At 52.1% G+C, this 17,183-nt stretch overlaps 5 protein-coding genes across 5 annotated transcripts; all 5 read left to right on the forward strand.

Annotated features, from left to right (window-relative positions):
* Positions 1-1,206: 1,206 nt before the first annotated feature.
* On the forward strand, positions 1,207-3,426 carry AYL99_11111 (hypothetical protein; the record flags this gene model as incomplete). The annotated part of the gene is made up of 4 exons (XM_018842617.1): positions 1,207-1,521; positions 1,574-1,826; positions 1,877-2,598; positions 2,644-3,426. 4 exons carry the CDS (start codon positions 1,207-1,209, stop codon positions 3,424-3,426), a joined length of 2,073 nt encoding a protein of 690 aa, XP_018688030.1.
* Positions 3,427-5,376: 1,950 nt separating this feature from the next.
* Positions 5,377-7,617, forward strand: AYL99_11112 (hypothetical protein; the record flags this gene model as incomplete). The annotated part of the gene is made up of 1 exon (XM_018842618.1): positions 5,377-7,617. The coding sequence occupies one exon, from the start codon at positions 5,377-5,379 to the stop codon at positions 7,615-7,617; it is 2,241 nt and encodes a 746-aa protein (XP_018688031.1).
* An 816-nt stretch (positions 7,618-8,433) lies between these two features.
* On the forward strand, positions 8,434-9,959 carry AYL99_11113 (hypothetical protein; the record flags this gene model as incomplete). Its single annotated transcript, XM_018842619.1, has 4 exons — positions 8,434-8,505; positions 8,565-8,594; positions 8,655-9,638; positions 9,690-9,959. 4 exons carry the CDS (start codon positions 8,434-8,436, stop codon positions 9,957-9,959), a joined length of 1,356 nt encoding a protein of 451 aa, XP_018688032.1.
* Positions 9,960-10,379: 420 nt separating this feature from the next.
* Positions 10,380-14,977, forward strand: AYL99_11114 (hypothetical protein; the record flags this gene model as incomplete). Its single annotated transcript, XM_018842620.1, has 6 exons — positions 10,380-10,605; positions 10,658-10,786; positions 10,835-11,834; positions 11,880-12,061; positions 12,119-12,810; positions 12,866-14,977. The coding sequence occupies 6 exons, from the start codon at positions 10,380-10,382 to the stop codon at positions 14,975-14,977; spliced, it is 4,341 nt and encodes a 1,446-aa protein (XP_018688033.1).
* A 1,098-nt stretch (positions 14,978-16,075) lies between these two features.
* Positions 16,076-17,062, forward strand: AYL99_11115 (hypothetical protein; the record flags this gene model as incomplete). Its single annotated transcript, XM_018842621.1, has 1 exon — positions 16,076-17,062. One exon carries the CDS (start codon positions 16,076-16,078, stop codon positions 17,060-17,062), a length of 987 nt encoding a protein of 328 aa, XP_018688034.1.
* Between the last annotated feature and the right edge of the window lie 121 nt (positions 17,063-17,183).

A 17,183-nucleotide genomic window follows, 5' to 3' on the forward strand; every position in this document is an offset into this window, starting at 1 on the left:
GTTGGGTTAGAAGCCAGGCTAAGATTGTGGAAAAGCGAAAGAGCCGACAGCAGAACGATAGGACTGCGTTGAGACTGAAAGAGCCGGTTCGTCTCGTGTTAACGTCTGCTTGGGCCTAAAACAAAGCGAAGGTTCGAAGAAGGTCTGTTATTGTTAAATACCCGATGAAGGGAACGATGGCATGGTCCTTCGTGAAGTAATGCGCCCTTGCAAAGCCCCGACTCGAGTAGACTGGATTGAGTCAGTGAACTCTGAGGCTGTTCAAGGAACGAGGTGTTTGGTATGTGACGGGAGAGTGGGAGGAGGCATGGAGAGCGGGCGGATCCAGCAGATGGCAAAGGAGCGAGAAGGCCAAGACCAGGCGTGACTGGCCGTGTAGGATTGGGCCACGCCTTTAACCGTTCGAGCCTGAACCGCTGGAAGAGATTCGGGACGACGGCCTTTGGGCTTGGCGCGCGCTTGTAGGCCACCCCCGAGCCTCAAGAGCGGCGTCTGACACATGGCAAAACCACCCCAGCCACTCCGGCGCCCTGCCTCGGTCGACATAGTAAGGGCACCGAGGGCATATAATTAGGGCTGCCACCAGCTCCCTCTCACCGATACCGAGGGAGAAAAGGCCATGTCAGACAACCTCATTTTCTTCCCCTAGCGGATCAACTTTTAGCTGCAATTGCCGCGCCACTGCCATCACCGCAATAATAACAACATGGAAAAAGAGTTTTCCCCCTCATCTTTGCCACCGGGGCCGTGGCTCTTGAAATTGGGCATGTCGTCAGCTTCAACCTACCTGGCTGCACAGATGTTAGATGTGTTCATGAAGGTAACTCGTTATTTAGACCAAAGGATACTCAATCGAATGCGTTGCTTATCATGAATAAACATGGCGGCACTCGTTCCTCTGTGTTAGCCCAAAACTAGATGAATCCAAGTGATTGTCTGCTGGAAGATCAGGCAGTTCATTACCCTGGTGAAAACAAGCGCTTGTAGATTGATGATTCAAAAGGTTGGGAGCAGATACAACGCCTTTGCGCGTCCTAGGTTTTAAAATTGAAAATAGGCATGACATTTTGGCCGGTCGATGTCGAAGTGTGAAGCCCAGAAATCCCGATATAGACCTCCCAGCTGTTCTCCTTCTCACTTCTCACTTCTCACTGTCAAGTTCTTCTACCTCCACTCTCATTGATTCAATGTTAGGACTTCACAAAAATGGCACAGCAGATCCTTCTTGCTCCGCCTTCAGAACGGACTCTTTCTCAAGCCGAAAGCCTTGCTGTGGTTCAGATCTTCCTCAACGCCTCGTTGGCATGCATCGCTCACACAAGAGAACTGATCCCATGGACGTCGCCCTGCTTTCGCAAGGGTTATATCGGCCAGATCACTCTTGAAGACGACCCCTCTGCTGGAGGGAGTCTGTATTCGGCTTTTCAGGCTCTCACTCCGGAGATTGCTGGTGAAGGTCAAGAGATCAAACTCCTTGTCCGCGGGGGGCATCGACGCGCTGATCAAATCCTTGATATGCTCGTGAGGCCTAGATCTCGAGCCACTCCTGAGGAGCTCGCTAACTGCCGATTAGGAGAAAGGAGTATTTGACGCCTTGCATCGAACTTACCTGGACAGCCTTCGTGTGTTTGTGACAAATGCAACAGAAAGTCAGCCAATGATTGTTGAGACTTACCACTTCGCCTTTGCGTACGAACAAGGTCGTGTCACCGGCGTGCGATTGGACCCAGTGAATCATGCATTCGTCTTGGAGAATGCACACAAAAGTTTCAAGGCTGCGATACGGGCTCTGCTCCGCTCACTGAGGGATCTGCCTCGTCTGCCAGGTACGATTGTCCCATCTTTCCACGAGACGACACACTGACCAATGTCACAGCTCGTCGTAAGCTAGGAATGAGCCTCACATACAACGAAACATGTCCTATGCCATATCAACCACCTGGATTTGTAGACAAAGATGATTACCAAGAGGGGGAAGGCCAGATAATGTGTGAGGCGTTATTGAAGCGAGATGAGGATGTTGTAGGTGTGCTGGAATGCGGACACCAGCAAGTGCGTGTTGCAGTGAGCGTTCAATCATCGATCGATCTGCAAGACACGGAAATGAGCAGACAGTTGCAGGCAATGCAGAAGACGTCCTCCAGCCACAGCAACAACCTCGTCTCTACCTGGAGAGATTCATTTCCCGGAGCAAAACGTCCCAGGACCGGTCCAATCCCCCGTGCGAAACGCTTGAGAGCTTCCTCTTCGGGGAAGCCGTCAAACAATGAACCCGTTCCACAGGAAGTCAGTTTCAACATCCCCACGGGGTCGCAACGCCTTGAGAAGCCGACCTTTGCAAGCCCAGAATTGGGTCAGAGGAGCGCGTCCAAAGATCATTCCGCTCCAACAAGTTCGCCAAAAGGAAGTTGTCTGTGTCTTCGTATTTCCAAGCTCACAGAGCTCCTCATCCACTGCTATGCCATTCAGAGCGGAAAGACAGGCGGAAATGAGAATGCTTTTGATCAAGGCCTGCTAGCTGAAGGAAAGATCAAACGCCTCAGTCGATCGAGTCGCATCAATTGTGAATGTGGAAGTCAGCAGAAATCGAGTTCAATGGTAAGCAGGTCCTAAGTCAGTCAGTGCAGCGACTAAGAGAACTAGCTCTATTGCGAGGTATGCGACGGTTGGCAGCATAGTAAATGCTACGGGTGCGACGAAAGCCTCACCTATACGACTTGGCCTGAGCACTTCTGCTATACCTGTCTTCTGTTTTCTGAGAGGCTAGACCCACCGACCTCCCCTTTGCTCATCATTCTCCTGCGAACAGCTGTAAGCTATCTCACCACAGAGACCATCCCCGGAGCACAGATCGACGAAAAATTCTTGCAGACACGCCTGAAACCATCCCAATATACGCCCCAAGCGCTTGACCGGACAATGGAGCGCCTGGTGGAAGAGAGGGTGGTAATGCCGCGGGCCGATGGATCCTTCGAAGTCAGATTGCTTAGCGACTCGGAGATGTGGCAAGTCAAGGAGCGATGTATGAGGCCGTTAGCGTCAATAGGGGGTTTTTATGAGACCTGTGCAGACGTCGAAGATAGGCACAACGACAAGGACCTGACGAGGTTACTCAAAGCGTACGCCCGTGGGAATGATTATACGACAGCCGAAGAATGCGAAAAGCTGACTGAGTACGACGACTTTGGAAATCTAATAGTCCGTTGGGGATATCGCTTCGGTGGATTGATTCCGACACCACGAGACTCGATTGTCCAAGGTCGGACGGCGACACCAGTACGTCGACGGAAGGTCAGTATCTCGCGCATACTGATCAACATTGACCGTTCCCCCTCCGCTGCGAGTATGAGCTTCGAAGAATCGACAAGCGGACACCCCAATGACTGGGGTTACGACACTGATTTCAGCACTGCTACCGCCGACTGATTGTGCACCAGGAAGTCGTCTGCCACAAAACTAGGTTAGCTGCAGGGGATTCTGAAGAGGTGGCTGGCCAGCCTGGTGTGACCAGCAGTGGGCTGCCACGAGGAAAAACACGTGGTAACTTTGGCGGCGGTGGTGGCGGCTGAGTAGGCGGTCCAACCCAAGCCTCCTCGACAAGGGGTAGAAATGATGCTTCTGATTCCAGGTGCGAGCTCGACAGTAACCGAGAGGACACGTCGGGAGAGCCAGAGAGTGGCTTGCTCAAAAGCGATTTTCTGTCGCGAGCTCCGCCGATGCTCCATAAGAGGTTGTCCATCGTTGCCTGCCCGACGATATGGTGAAGGTGGCTTTGTGCTCATCAAACTTGAGTCAATGTCTCTTGGTGCTGCAAGAAAATTGCATGACCTGGGGAACAGATTCATGCAGGCTTTTACCAGTCCAGCCAGTCAGCGATGTTTCCATTGGTGCAGGTTGAGACCAGAACTATAAGTACTCAGTAGTGAGCAGCTTCTCGAAGTACTCGGTACAGGAGGCCCCATGGACTCGCCGCCATGCAATAATAATACTAATGGCGCCTCGACTTCGAGAGATCGGTTCATTCGGATCCAGGAGATGGAACCCCTCAACATGGGTCGAAAGAAACAGCCATCAGAAAGCGACATGTCTAGGTGGGTGACTATTATGTATAAGCGTTGGTGTTTTTGTATCCTTTTTGCGAGGGTCTGCAGCCCAAACGACGACGCTACTGAAACGGCATCTCTTAGAAGAGGGCGCCAAAGGGGCCGCATGACCCCCAAAGCCTTAACTACGAGTAGCAAAGATGGGCAGGAGTGGGATTGGGGTGCCCTTGTTACCCTCGACGAAGACCGATCCGGTCTAACCTCGCACAAAGGTCCCCGAGAATCCCTTGACTCTTGAGCCATCCCAGCTTGGTTGTCACTGTGAAAAGTTGCTCCCGTCTTGCCAGTCTCACTAGACTCCTCCGTCTCCATCAAGTCAAGACTGCATCCTTCCCGGAAAGGGTTCTGATCTGCTGGTGCCCCCATTCCCCTGGTCTTCTATGACTATCAGCTAAACTGTGGTAGGAGACCCCCAATGGCTCCTCTCATCTCAATCCTCTGACCACTCAGCGTTGACCCACGCCGGGTGCGGATATCGACTCTGAATCCTTGCGCTTGGGGGCAGCATCCGCCGCGAGATTGTAGCGACACCGGCGGGTTGCCCAGGCTGGTGAGGCGCTTCAAGAACACCAAAAGAAAGCCGAGAGATTCCAGAAAGAGCATGGCAATACGGCTGGAACCCTAGCTTCTGGAACAACTCAAGCCACTGACAACTTCCACCAGCATTCAAGCGTTTTCCACCTCGGGGACGCCATCTCCTTCGAGCCCATCCGACCGACCCCTTTACCCTTGCTAGCCCCAGGCCCATGGGAACTTTAGGCTCGAAACTTGGGGACTTGAACTTGTCGGTGCCACCCTCAGTTCGTCATCCCGCCTGAAGAGACCCGGTGATCCACCCAGAGGCTGATGGCCAGCTCAATGCAAGGCCACCGCCTGCTTCAATTCGACTGTCATAGTTTTGTTTCTAGAGCCCCTCGACGTCCTCTTCGACATATTCTTCACAATAGCCCGCTATGCTACTCCAGTAACCCTTCAAAACAGTGCCGTTGCAATTCCTGAGAACGATCTAGCCTTAGCGTGTTCGACAGAGACCGAACATCACGCCGCCTGACCTCCGCCGCCTGATCTGTCCTCTTGACGACACCTTGTCCTGGTCCGGAGGGCGCGTGCAGGACTGACAGAACCTGTCTGATCCCACGAAATCCTGTCGACGGAGATACGAGACCTGGCAAGTTATACGGGGTGCTTGTCCACCCAGCACTATTCACTGCACACCTCGGCATGCACAAGAGATCAGATGTCAAAGCACCGGGCATGATAAGGAAACATTGATATGGGTAGCGGTCAAAGATTTCACCTGCCGGCTTCTCTGAAACGAACAAAATCCAAGCGTCCTGATCACGGCCGGCAGCCGGAAGGAAACGAGTATAAAGTGCAGCATCTGCTGGGGATCACCGAGACTGATTTCAACACGGTGCGGAACCAGAGTATCAGCTCCTCAGCCACTGCGAAATTGCCAGCTTTGTCTTTCTCTGATGCTACGACCGAGCTGGGTTCTTCTCATCCCGCCACAGAACATTTGGATCCAGGTGCAGAACTCAATTTGAAGGCGTCGTCTGTGCTGTTGCACGAGGAGTTCCTACTCAAAGCAGATGCGGCCGGTTCAACACATTCCAAACGCCTCAAGACATACGGCTCGTCTTCTACCATTAACTCGTACTACGATGCTTGCAAGGCGCCGTTAGCTGTGTCACAACAGACTTCAGATTCGTCCCGACGGGACTTTGCTCTCCGGAAGGGGGCACCGGTGGTCATCAAATCTGCGACCCCGGACAAGGATTCACTGCGTCAATTGAAGCTTTTTCGCCTCTCTAAAGGCGACAATAAGCTAGGGGCAAAGAAACTCATGAAGGGTGGTTCTCAACCTGGAGACAGCCCCGTTAAGATGTTATTCGGCAGTCAGCGTTCTGTAAGAACCCCCGAACAGACAGGGACGGCAAGGCATTTGCATCCCAATCGTCAATCCGAAACGCAAAGGGGCGTGCGCTTCCAGTCTGACCACTCTGTAACGTCAATCAACGCGTCGACATCGAAATCATCTGGTAGTCGGCCCTCTCGACAGGAAAATCCATACGTCAAGATGAATATAAGACGACCAAAGGCTGGAGCGAAGCATTGGTTCGACGGGCTGGAGGGTGATAGCAGTGATGATGAAAGCGTCCACGAGCCTGAACTACACCCAAGCTTCGTTGCAGGAATGGAAATGGCTTTCGAAGGAGGTAGGATTGGACTCTTGACAAATGAGGGATCCCGTGTCACAACGCATACGCATGAGACGTCTAGTCGAGCACCAAGCTCGAAAGCACCATCAAGCCACCTGCTCCCTGCTTCAGCAATTCCACCCCGGGTATCAACCCTCACTGCCAAATCGTCCAAATCTACGCTTTCTCGAAATGAGTCGCTGCAACCCTCAACGAAACCAAAAGCATCCTCTCTAGCGTCCACCGATCTCCATAAAACCAGCATTTTAGACCTGTCCTCTTCTGATGATGATCATGATGATGAGCCACAGTCATTGGAAAAAGAGAGCGAATCAAAGAGCGCTCCCTTGCCGCCACTGCGGGATAGCATAGCCGTGGAGTCACTGACAGAATCAGATATTGAGATTCGGACAGCTAAAGCAGTCAGTACGAAGCAAAATATCACTGCGAGGGCGACACCGAGTTTACGGCGTGTTCACGGCACTCATCCTCCAGGTTCGGCATCATCAACAACAAAGCCTTCCAACAAGCGACGAAACCATCGATCGACATATCTCAGCGATCTGTCCTCAACTCCTACGCCAGAAGACGAAGACCTGCTCACCTCATTTCCTCCCATCCCAACAGAGCAAGCATCCTCGCACCGCCAGTCTTTCCAAGAATCTTGTCTGTCCGATACCGCAAGCATTGAGAGCAGGAGACTGATGAGCGTTACCCGTCAAGAGGAATCTCTTCTTGCTGCACTCCGTTTAAGGAAAGCAGCACTAGGTCAGCCATCCACCGGCGGCGCAACGGACCGACGGCTACAGGTGCTGCGAGATAGGGAGAGAAAATCAGCAATATGTCAACGGCCTACTCCAAGGTCCTCCGCGGCATTAGAGGTTCAGCTGTCTTTACAAGGGCGGACCCAGGAACAGTTGCGGTCTCCTTATTCAGATGCAAACTTTGACCAGGCTTCATGCACAACTTTCCAGACAGGGCTGTCGACGGAGGCCAGCGCACGATATTCACTGGCCAGCTTCCACACGGGAACTTCGATCGAGCCAGAGTCCGAAATGTCATCCTCCTTGGCCACATTCTCGCCTACACTACTTGCACCGTCGAATGGTGCTATCAATAGGATGAGCCGTTCGACCTTCTTTTCGACATCGACCAACAGCTCCAGAGACAACTCGCGTAGTCGACGCGAGAGTCACTATCTGGCCACATTGGAGAAGCTGCAGGCGGCACCAAAACGAGAAGAAGTCTCTTCCCAGGACTTCATTGATTTTCCTTATAATGGATGGATGAAACTTGCCGCGACAGCGCATTGAAACTCGGTCGCACCTCATTTGTTGCGTCCTTTGCGATCTCACGGCTGCTGACTAGTGGGAACCTGATGACGATTTCAAAAAAGAGAAGGGTGGATCACTTGTACAATAGGCAGGGATGAGGTTTCCAGCCATTTTGGTTTCATGATGACGAAGGAGGATATTTACCTGGTGGATCAATGTACAGTAGGCAACCAGGCGGTTTATATAGAGCCCGGCATACGGGGGGAGTACCACGTACAAAGTTAATGTATGGTGTCTCGCCGATGACATGTCCGTCCATTCGATATCTGTAGCCAAAGAATAGAGAGCAACGAGACCTCAAGCCAGATGACCGCCTTCACCGCCAAACGGGCAGGCCAAGAACAAGAACTTGGAAGGCGCAGGAGGCCATGACGCAGGGCCATTATTATTATTGACTTGAAGAAGTTCCCGTTGGCTGTGGAAACGGGGAAACAACCCACAACCACCAATCGACGCGCCAAAAGACCAAATCCCCCTGCGCCGAAGGTTTTCTCCTCTATCGGTTTGGGCTGCTGCCACGAGTTTCGTTCGTTCATTTTGTGTTGCTCGCGTGCCGGATGACCTTTGGGTCAACTTGACCTCGTTGCTTGATCTCCACCACTTGGTTCAACGTGCCAGAAACATATCCTGTATCTCGCACCGAGAACCTGTCCACTCCTTTGACCCTCCCTTCTTCTCTTCCTACCGAATGACTGGTTGTTCTGCCTGGCGCAGAGCCATTCAGCCAAAACCAACGGCATTGCATTATCGAGATATTCGTACAGTTGGAAGTTGTGGTCACAACCATCTCGAGCGATGGCTGTCGAAAGGCGCGGTATTGCGCCCAAATTCATGGGAGTGTCGCTCCGGAGCCTGTCCTTGAGCACGGTAAGAGACACGACGCGAGATCGTCCACGCAGCTGCAGACTGACTGATTCGTGATATAGTTAACAGTCCAGTTCTCTACCTTCATTCTGGTAAGGCGGATCGAGTATTCTGAGCGATCGTACGCATTGAACTGAAGTCGTCGTCTACAGCTCCTCCATTATTCTCGCGTCATGCCTACCAAGGATGGACATCGCTATCTCCCTTCAACAGCTGTCTTCCTTGTCGAAGCCCTCAAATTGGCAGTGTGCCTGACGATATCGCTCTACGAAGTCTCCCTCTCAGTTCCGCGATCTATGCCTGCGACATCCCTCCTCGGGATTTTAGGGAACGCCATCTTTGCCGGTGACAGTTGGAAGATGGCGTTCCCGGCTGGACTCTACACGCTGGCGAACAGCCTGCAGTACATTGCAATATCTAATTTGGACGCCGCGACGTTCCACGTTACATACCAGTTCAAGATCTTTGTGACGGCAGTCTTGAGCGTCCTGCTTCTGCAGAGAACAATTTCGGGGAGACAGTGGCTGTCTCTCATCCTGCTTATGCTGGGAGTTGCGATCGTCTCCCTCCCCCACGGCTCGTCAGGATCCCTCGCTTCAAGCCACCATACCAGGATATATCTGCCACGGTCATCCAACCCTCTGCGAGAGCACTTCCGGATGACGGAGCCTGGTTCCCACCTCAAGAAGAGATCGGCAACGTATGAAGGCATTGAAGAAGACGAGCTCGCGTTGGACACACCCGGTATGGACGCTTCCGTAGGATTGTTTGCGGTTCTGGGTGTCTGCCTGTGTTCAGGGTTAGCTGGGGTCTACTTTGAAAAGGTCATCAAGGAGTCGCCCAAGAACACGTCGCTCTGGATCCGAAATGTGCAACTATCGATATATTCTCTTTTTCCGGCCTTCTTCATCGGCATCGTCTTCCTCGACGGCGAAACAGTGGCAAAGTATGGCTTCTTTGCAGGCTATAACTGGGTGGTGGTTGCATCAATTGTCATCCAAGCCTTTGGCGGCATCGTCGCGGCGTTCTGCATCTTTTATGCCGACAACATTTCAAAGAACTTTGCTGTTAGCATCAGCATGGTCCTCAGCAGTCTGGCGAGTTTCATGTTCTTTGATTTCGCTATGACCGGACATGTATGCAAGCATATGATTGTCGGTGTTTTCAGGATTGCTAACGATTGCTAGTTTTTGATTGGGGCCTCGATTGTCCTCATCGCGACTTGGGTCTACAACGCCGAAGAAGCCCGGCTTCTACAAACTCCAGCAGTTACGATCACCGAAAACGAAAAGCTGTCACTCAACGGTTCAACCTCGTTGAACGACATGTCTATCCAGATCCCCAAAACTCCTTTAATTCAAGAAGAGACAGCCCTGGCAACTTCAAGACCAGGCTCTCCAACCCACAAAAAGAGGAATAAAGAGCCTCTGGGCTATTTTGCGAAGCATCGTGATTGAACGACTGCCTTTGCTAGGTCAGATGCTTATGATTGTTTGGACATGAAAGGATAGACTTTGGGTATACCACTTGGAAAAAAGAATAATGCTGCGACGAGATAGAGGCCTGACGCAATGGTGCTAGCAAGGAGACAGAGGTCTTACAGCGTCTTTCTCTGGAGACCAAGAGTAAGTGAGCAAGACCAGCGGAAGACAGCCAGGACAGAAACGAGGAAAAAAGGGGCACAGTCACGTGCTCCGGTTTGGCTGCCCATTGCACCTGCCCCATGAAGACTTTGACCTGCACTTTGCCTGCCTGCATCGTCCTTCCAGTTGGTTTGAGAACATCGTTCACTTTGGCACCTTTGTGATACAGCCATCCACCTCTTCATTGTGTCCATTGCATTCTCTTTTTATGGAACCCCTGCTTCGACTTGTGTCATGGACAATGTCAGACGCCTTCCTGCGGGCTATCGACGAGATACGTCCTCCACTTCCACCCGTGATTCGCGCACGTCACGGATGCTTGACTTTGGCTCCGGCTCAAATGCCTCGCACAATGTCACCTCGCGACACTCGCCTTACTTTGCGCCACGGACACCTCTGGAGACTGGCCTGTTCGATCCTCACTCCCCCCCAGAAGTTGAGAGGCCACTTGACGACTTTGGTAAGCTACAGACTCGTTGTTCTGTCCATCGAGGTACTAAAGTCTCGCTCAGACAGGGCTCTGCTGGATGAGGGCCCAAAAGCCCAAGGACCTGCAGGGAAACCGGGCCTGACCCGGGTCTCGCTTCCTCTGAAACCTCTTACGCCGTTGATGACAAGCCGTACAGGAAGACTCTCACAAGGTGAGCCACAGTCCACAAGCAGAAGTTAGGCTCTCATGATGAATGTAGATGACTCGCATGACAAGCCAAACCTCCAGGCATCTAGCTCCTCGCCCACTGCTCCTACCACGAGTCCCACAGTGTCATTCCTCCAGAGCCGTCAACGTCACAGAACGAATCCGTCTCTTCCAAGGAGGATCTTTGACTCAAGGTCAAATAACTTTTCATCTGAAGCAGCCGGGCCCTCTCCCGCTATGACCACTGGAAACATGAGAGGAGGCCGAATATCGTCGCTAGGCAATCAGCCTACCTCGACTCTTCCTGTCATCCAAGGGATTCAGCTGCTCCCAGCTACTATATTGCCAGACCAAATGCGTTCGGTCTTCAAATTTGAGGTCTTCAATGCAGTTCAGTCAAAATGTTTTGAAAGTGCCTTCCAGTCGGATGACAACCTGGTCGTGTCTGCCCCGACTGGGAGTGGCAAGACTGCCATCATGGAGCTAGCTATCTGCAGGCTAGTGACAGAGTCCAAAGGTCGAGACTTCAAAGTGGTATACCAAAGCCCTACCAAATCGCTATGTTCGGAAAGATATCGTGATTGGCAAATGAAGTTTGGTGCTCTCAATCTGCATTGTGCTGAACTCACAGGCGACACTGACCATGGCGACTTGGCCAATGCACAGAAGGCGAACATCATTATCACAACTCCAGAGAAATGGGACAGCGTGACTCGAAAATGGAAGGATCACGCCAAGCTGATGCAGCTGGTCAAACTCTTTCTTGTCGATGAGGTGCACATTCTCAAGGACGAGCGCGGCGCCACGCTTGAAGCTGTCGTGTCCAGGATGAAGTCCGTGAAATCCAATATCAGAGTTGTTGCGTTATCCGCGACCGTGCCGAACTCGGAGGACGTGGCAACCTGGCTGGGAAAGAACTCTTCGTCGCAGCACTTGCCTGCACGCAGAGAGGTCTTTGGAGAGAGTTTTCGGCCTGTCGAGCTCAATAAGCATGTCTATGGGTTTGAGGCGAAGAGCAATGATTTTGCCTTCGAGTCGATGTTAACACACCAGTAAGAAGACCATTCTCATCTCCGTTGCATACTGACATCGATGAGAATACCTGATATCATTGCCAAGCATGGACGGGGGAAGCCTGTCATGGTATTTTGCTCTACCCGACGAGCTGCGGCTACAACTGCCAAGATGCTTGCGGACATGTGGTCGACCTCACGTCCCTTGGAGCGCCTGTGGAGAGGGCCCGAAAAGCCTCTCTCACTGACGAGTTCTGATCTCAAAGGTAACTTACCACATCGCCCGTACCGCAACTCCTCACGTGCTAATTACGGTTCAATAGCCACGGCGGTGGCTGGAGTAGCTTTCCATCACGGAGGCGTGCTCGCATCAGATCGCCAGACTATCGAGAATGCTTTTCTGGATGGACAGATCAGTGTCATTTGTAGCACTTCCACTTTGGCTGTCGGCGTGAACCTTCCTTGCTATCTGGTAATCCTGAAAGGAACAATGTCTTGGACCGACAATGGCTTCAAGGAATACGCAGATCTGGAAGTCATGCAAATGCTTGGTAGAGCAGGGAGACCGCAATTCGAAACTTCAGCATGTGCGGTTATTCTAACTCGAAAGAACAAAGTTGCGCACTACCAGAAGATGGTGTCAGGTGAAGAGATGTTGGAGAGCTGCCTTCATCAGAATCTTATCGAGCACCTCAACGCAGAAGTTGTCCTCGGAACAGTGCATGATGTCGCAACGGCAATGCAATGGCTAGAGAGCACTTTCTTCTATGTTCGCCTGAAGAAGAATCACTCTCATTATCAATTTCGAGAAGGAGTCGACGAAAGTACCGAGGATGAGTTGCTCGAGCGACTGTGCACGAAAGATGTTGGGTTACTCCTGGACGCCGGACTCGTGGAGCACACCCCTCGATTGACCTCGACTGTCTTTGGAGAGGCTATGGCAAGGTACTACGTCAGCTTTGACACTATGAAATCTTTCATGGGATTACCCCCCAGGGCGAGGATGTCGGAAATCGTACGTGGTGTTCCCTATTCCTGACGACAAAGATTTGACTAACCAAGGACGACAGCTATCGGTTCTGGCCCAAGCAAGAGAATTCCGCGAAATACGAATGTTGGCCGGGGAGAAATCTTTTTACAAAGAAATCAACAAAGCCCCGGAGATCAAGTTTCCGGTCAAGGTCGATGTTGCCCTACCATGCCACAAGATCTCGCTGCTGATCCAGGCTGAACTGGGCAACGTCGCGTTGCCTGACGGCGAGACCCACAAAAAGCATCACCACCAGAGTCGAATAGACAAGGCACCGGTCTTTGCACACGCGAACAGGCTGATCCGATGTATCATTGACTGTCAAATTCATCTCGAGGATGGCACTTCGACTCGGAACGCGCTTGAGTTAGGGCGCAGCCTTGCGGCACGCGTATGGGACAATACCGCCAGCCAGCTCAGGCAGGTTGAAGGACTGGGTGAAGTTGCTGTTCGAAAACTGGCGGCTGCCCATATTAACAGCATCGATACGCTTCTCAACACCGAGCCCTCCCGGATCGAAATAGTCCTTGGGAAGCATCCTCCTTACGGCCACCAACTATTGCAAAAGCTGGAAGCATTTCCCAACCTGAGAATATCGGTCAAAGAGACTGCCCGAGAAGTTCTAGCCGGCAATGGTGTCAAGATCAAAATCATTGCGGAGCTTGGATTCCTGAACAAGCAGTTGCCACGTATCTTCAACAAGAAGATATTCTCTATCTGCTTTTTAGCTGAGACTTCTCACGGGGCTCTCGTGGATTTCAGGAGGTTCAATCCAAAAAGGCTTGAAAGTGACGGACAGGTGTGCCTCACGTTGCACGTCACGAGGCCGACTAATTATGTTAACTGCTACGTGATGTGCGACAACATCGCTGGTACCAGCAAGTACGCCAAACTCCAACTATCGGACATTCCGAAGTTGGTCGAGGAGTTCGATGACGGCGGTATCAATGACCAGGATCTGCTAGACCTGGAAGCTGATGTTGTCACGTATCGGGAACCTACGCAACTGCGCAACGGGCGCTGGACTTGTCAGCATGACTGCAATGAACAGAACAAGAAATGCAAACACCGATGCTGCAAAGAAGGCGTTGCAAAGCCGAGGCGCAGACCAAAAGTGGAGCCCAAGATCCAAGAAGAGAAAGCCCAGAAGAAGATAACAGCGGTAATGAAACCGAGATTCAAGTCTGAAGTCAAAGGTCGCACGCATTCGGCAGATTTGACTACAGCAAGGTCAGAAAGCAAGTCAGATCAGAATCGAGCCCGGATTTCCAGTAGAGCTGATCGTTCAAGAAGCCGGAGCCCGGGGGGTGCGAACGTTCAAGAACCGACCGCGAAAAGAGTGAAACTGTCAGAGCGCAGAGGACGAGAGGTCTCGGAACAATTGGACATAGATACCAATTTCAAGTCCAAAGATTCATGGCAGTCTTCTCACAATGGCCAATCCGACATCCCAAAGGGACACAACCCAAGTACTGGAAAGGACATCGATGAACTTTTCATTCTCTTTTCCGATGAAGACGACGATAACCCTGTTAACTTCTCACTCGGAAAGGTTCGGCCAATTGATGAACATGACTTCTCATCTCGGAAGAGCACTGAGGTTGTGGAAGCAACCCAACCCTTGGACACACGTCTGGTCACCGAGGACTGGCTCTCACGGGCAGACGAAGACTTGGATTTCTCAACCGCAGATGTTGATCTCGGTTGTTTTGATGCACCACTCGAGCACGTTTCCTTGTCAGACGTCCTCAAGAAAAGCAAAACTTCTGCGACAGTTCCAGGCAGTTTTGAAACGCCAGAATTACCAGACCTCGCAGATGACGCGAGCTTTGCTGATGATTTCTTCCTTGCTACTGTCGACTTCGATGAGTCTCTATCAAATCATCCCGGGAAAGTTACAGATTCCGGCAGTCGTCGATATGAGGATTTCACATCAATTGCTGATACACCGGTCGAATCAGTGAAGACCCCGGAAGGCACTGAGCTCATCGACAGACCAGTCGAGACTGGGGATGGGGTTGTGGAGCCTGTAGGCATAGAGTCCGACTCTCAGCGGGAAAAGAGACTGTACGAAGAAAACCAGAAGAAAAAATGGGAAGGTATCGATCAGTGGATTTATGACGAGTTCCACGAGTATGTGGAGCTTGTTTGATGGTATTCTGGGACGACAGCTGTTGGGACGCTCTCCGCCGCGTTCGGAAACCAACACAAGGAATCGAAGCCAGACTGCACAAGATGAGGGGGTTGCGATGGTTGAAGAGGAAGAGGTGGCAGCGGAAAGGGAGAAAATCTGAATGGCAGAATTCGAGCAACTGCTGGAGCGCTGATAAATAGCTGGAATGATTTCTGATATACAAACAAAAGGAGAGCGAGAGACTCAATGAGCTATTAGTCCCTAATGGATTAAGTGGATGACGCTTCGACGACTTGATGTTTCGATCTCGTCTCGTTTGTTATCTAGATTCTAGATGTTTCCGCCACACTGTAATTAGTACAGCAACGAGCCATCCACAGCACATATCAATTTTATCAACGCCCACCAGGAAGGTTTCTCTCAACGGCCACAGGGATCCTAGCGAATGAGGATTCTGTGCCCCTGATGATCCAAACGTGGAAATGACATCGCCTCCGGACTCTTAGATTTTCAGATCCCCGCTGTCCCTCAAGGGAAGGCCATTACAAAGCCGTGGCGATGCCGTCACCAAGTCGACGGAGAGATCCTCGGGTGGGCCAGAAGGGTTGCGGAAAACCCGTCCCAGGAAAAGCGGTTGGGCGCCACCACCGCGAGATAGACACCAAGCCGAATTCCTCCGGTTGGCTGTGGAAGGACTCACTGTCGACGACAATTGGGTCGCTTACCTTGCACGTCGATCGGCTACTTGGCCGGTCCGCTTAATAAGAGACAACAGCGGGAGAAGCCTTTGCGAGGCTAGCTGCAATCTGCAAGCGACCACTCTGAATGCTTCTGTAGCGGTTCATGTGAAGTGGCATTTTTCTGAAGACTCTGATCGAGGCCCCTCTCGGCTTCAGAATGATGTCAATGCTCAAGGACGTCAAAGCGGTGCAGGTTTGTCATGGCTCTCTCCATTCGGCTGAAGAGATGTGTATAAAAGAAAAGCAACTCCCCTCGATAGTCTGTGGTACATCCAGCAAGCTCCTCTTCCAAGAAACGTGCCTCTAAGACATCAGAAACATTCCAGCAAACGCTTAAAACAGCATTACCACTGTCGACTTCTGTCCAACAATCAACATGGTTGAGTTCACAGTGTTCAAGGGCAGCAAGGCCGGCATCGTCAAGGCCACCTCCCAACGCGAGGTTGGCCCGCACGACGTTCTAGTCAAAATTACGCACAGTGGCCTTTGTGGCACGGATCTGCATCATAAGGAATTGGACATGGGTCTCGGCCACGAGGGCACGGGCATCGTGGAGGATGTCGGCAAGGACGTGACGATATTCAAGAAAGGTGACCGGGCTGGCTGGGGCTACATCCACAACAGCTGTGGGCACTGCAAGGAGTGCCTTCGGGGCGCCGAGACCTTCTGCTCGGAGCGGCAGTATTACGGAGCGGCCAACTTGGATCAGGGATCCCTGGGCTCGCACGCCGTGTGGAATGAGAACTTCTTGTTCAAGATCCCCGAAGAGATCGCCTTGGAAGACGCTGCTCCCTTGATGTGCGGTGGTGCGACGGTCTTTAACGCCCTTCAATTCCACGGGGTCAAGAGCACCGACCGTGTCGGAGTCATCGGCGTAGGTGGTCTGGGACATCTAGCCATCCAATTTGCTGCCGCCATGGGCTGCGAGGTTGCCGTCTTCTCCGGCACCGAAAGCAAGAAGGAGGAAGCCCTGAAACTCGGGGCCAAAGAGTTCTACGCGACCAAAGGACTCAAGCAGTTGAAGGTGTCCAAACCTATCGACCACCTGCTCGTCACGACCGCCTCCCAACCGGACTGGAACATGTACCTCCCCATCATGGCACCTTCGGGCACCATCTATCCTCTCACAGTCAGCTTCGAGGACCTGAAGATGCCGTACATGGACATCATCATGGGCGGTCTGAAGATCCAGGGCAGTCTCGTGGCCGCCCGGAGAATCCATCGCGAAATGCTCGACTTTGCGGCCAGCCATGGCGTGAAGCCGATCATTCAGACCTTCCCCCTGACCGAGAGCGGCGTCGACGAAGCGTTCCGGACCCTTGAAGAGGGCAAGATGCGGTACAGAGGCGTGCTTGTCGCTTAGATCAAGGAGGGAGCTTTCAGAGGGGCGGGCGTTGGGATTGCGATGGAGTTGCTACGTACGGCCTAATTGAGAACCCTGTGGCCCCGGATGGAACTGTTCATAGAGTGTCAATACAATAGAG

This window comes from Fonsecaea erecta, assembly GCF_001651985.1.
Source record: "Fonsecaea erecta strain CBS 125763 chromosome Unknown Scaff13, whole genome shotgun sequence".
In the NCBI taxonomy this organism is placed as follows: domain Eukaryota; kingdom Fungi; phylum Ascomycota; class Eurotiomycetes; order Chaetothyriales; family Herpotrichiellaceae; genus Fonsecaea; species Fonsecaea erecta.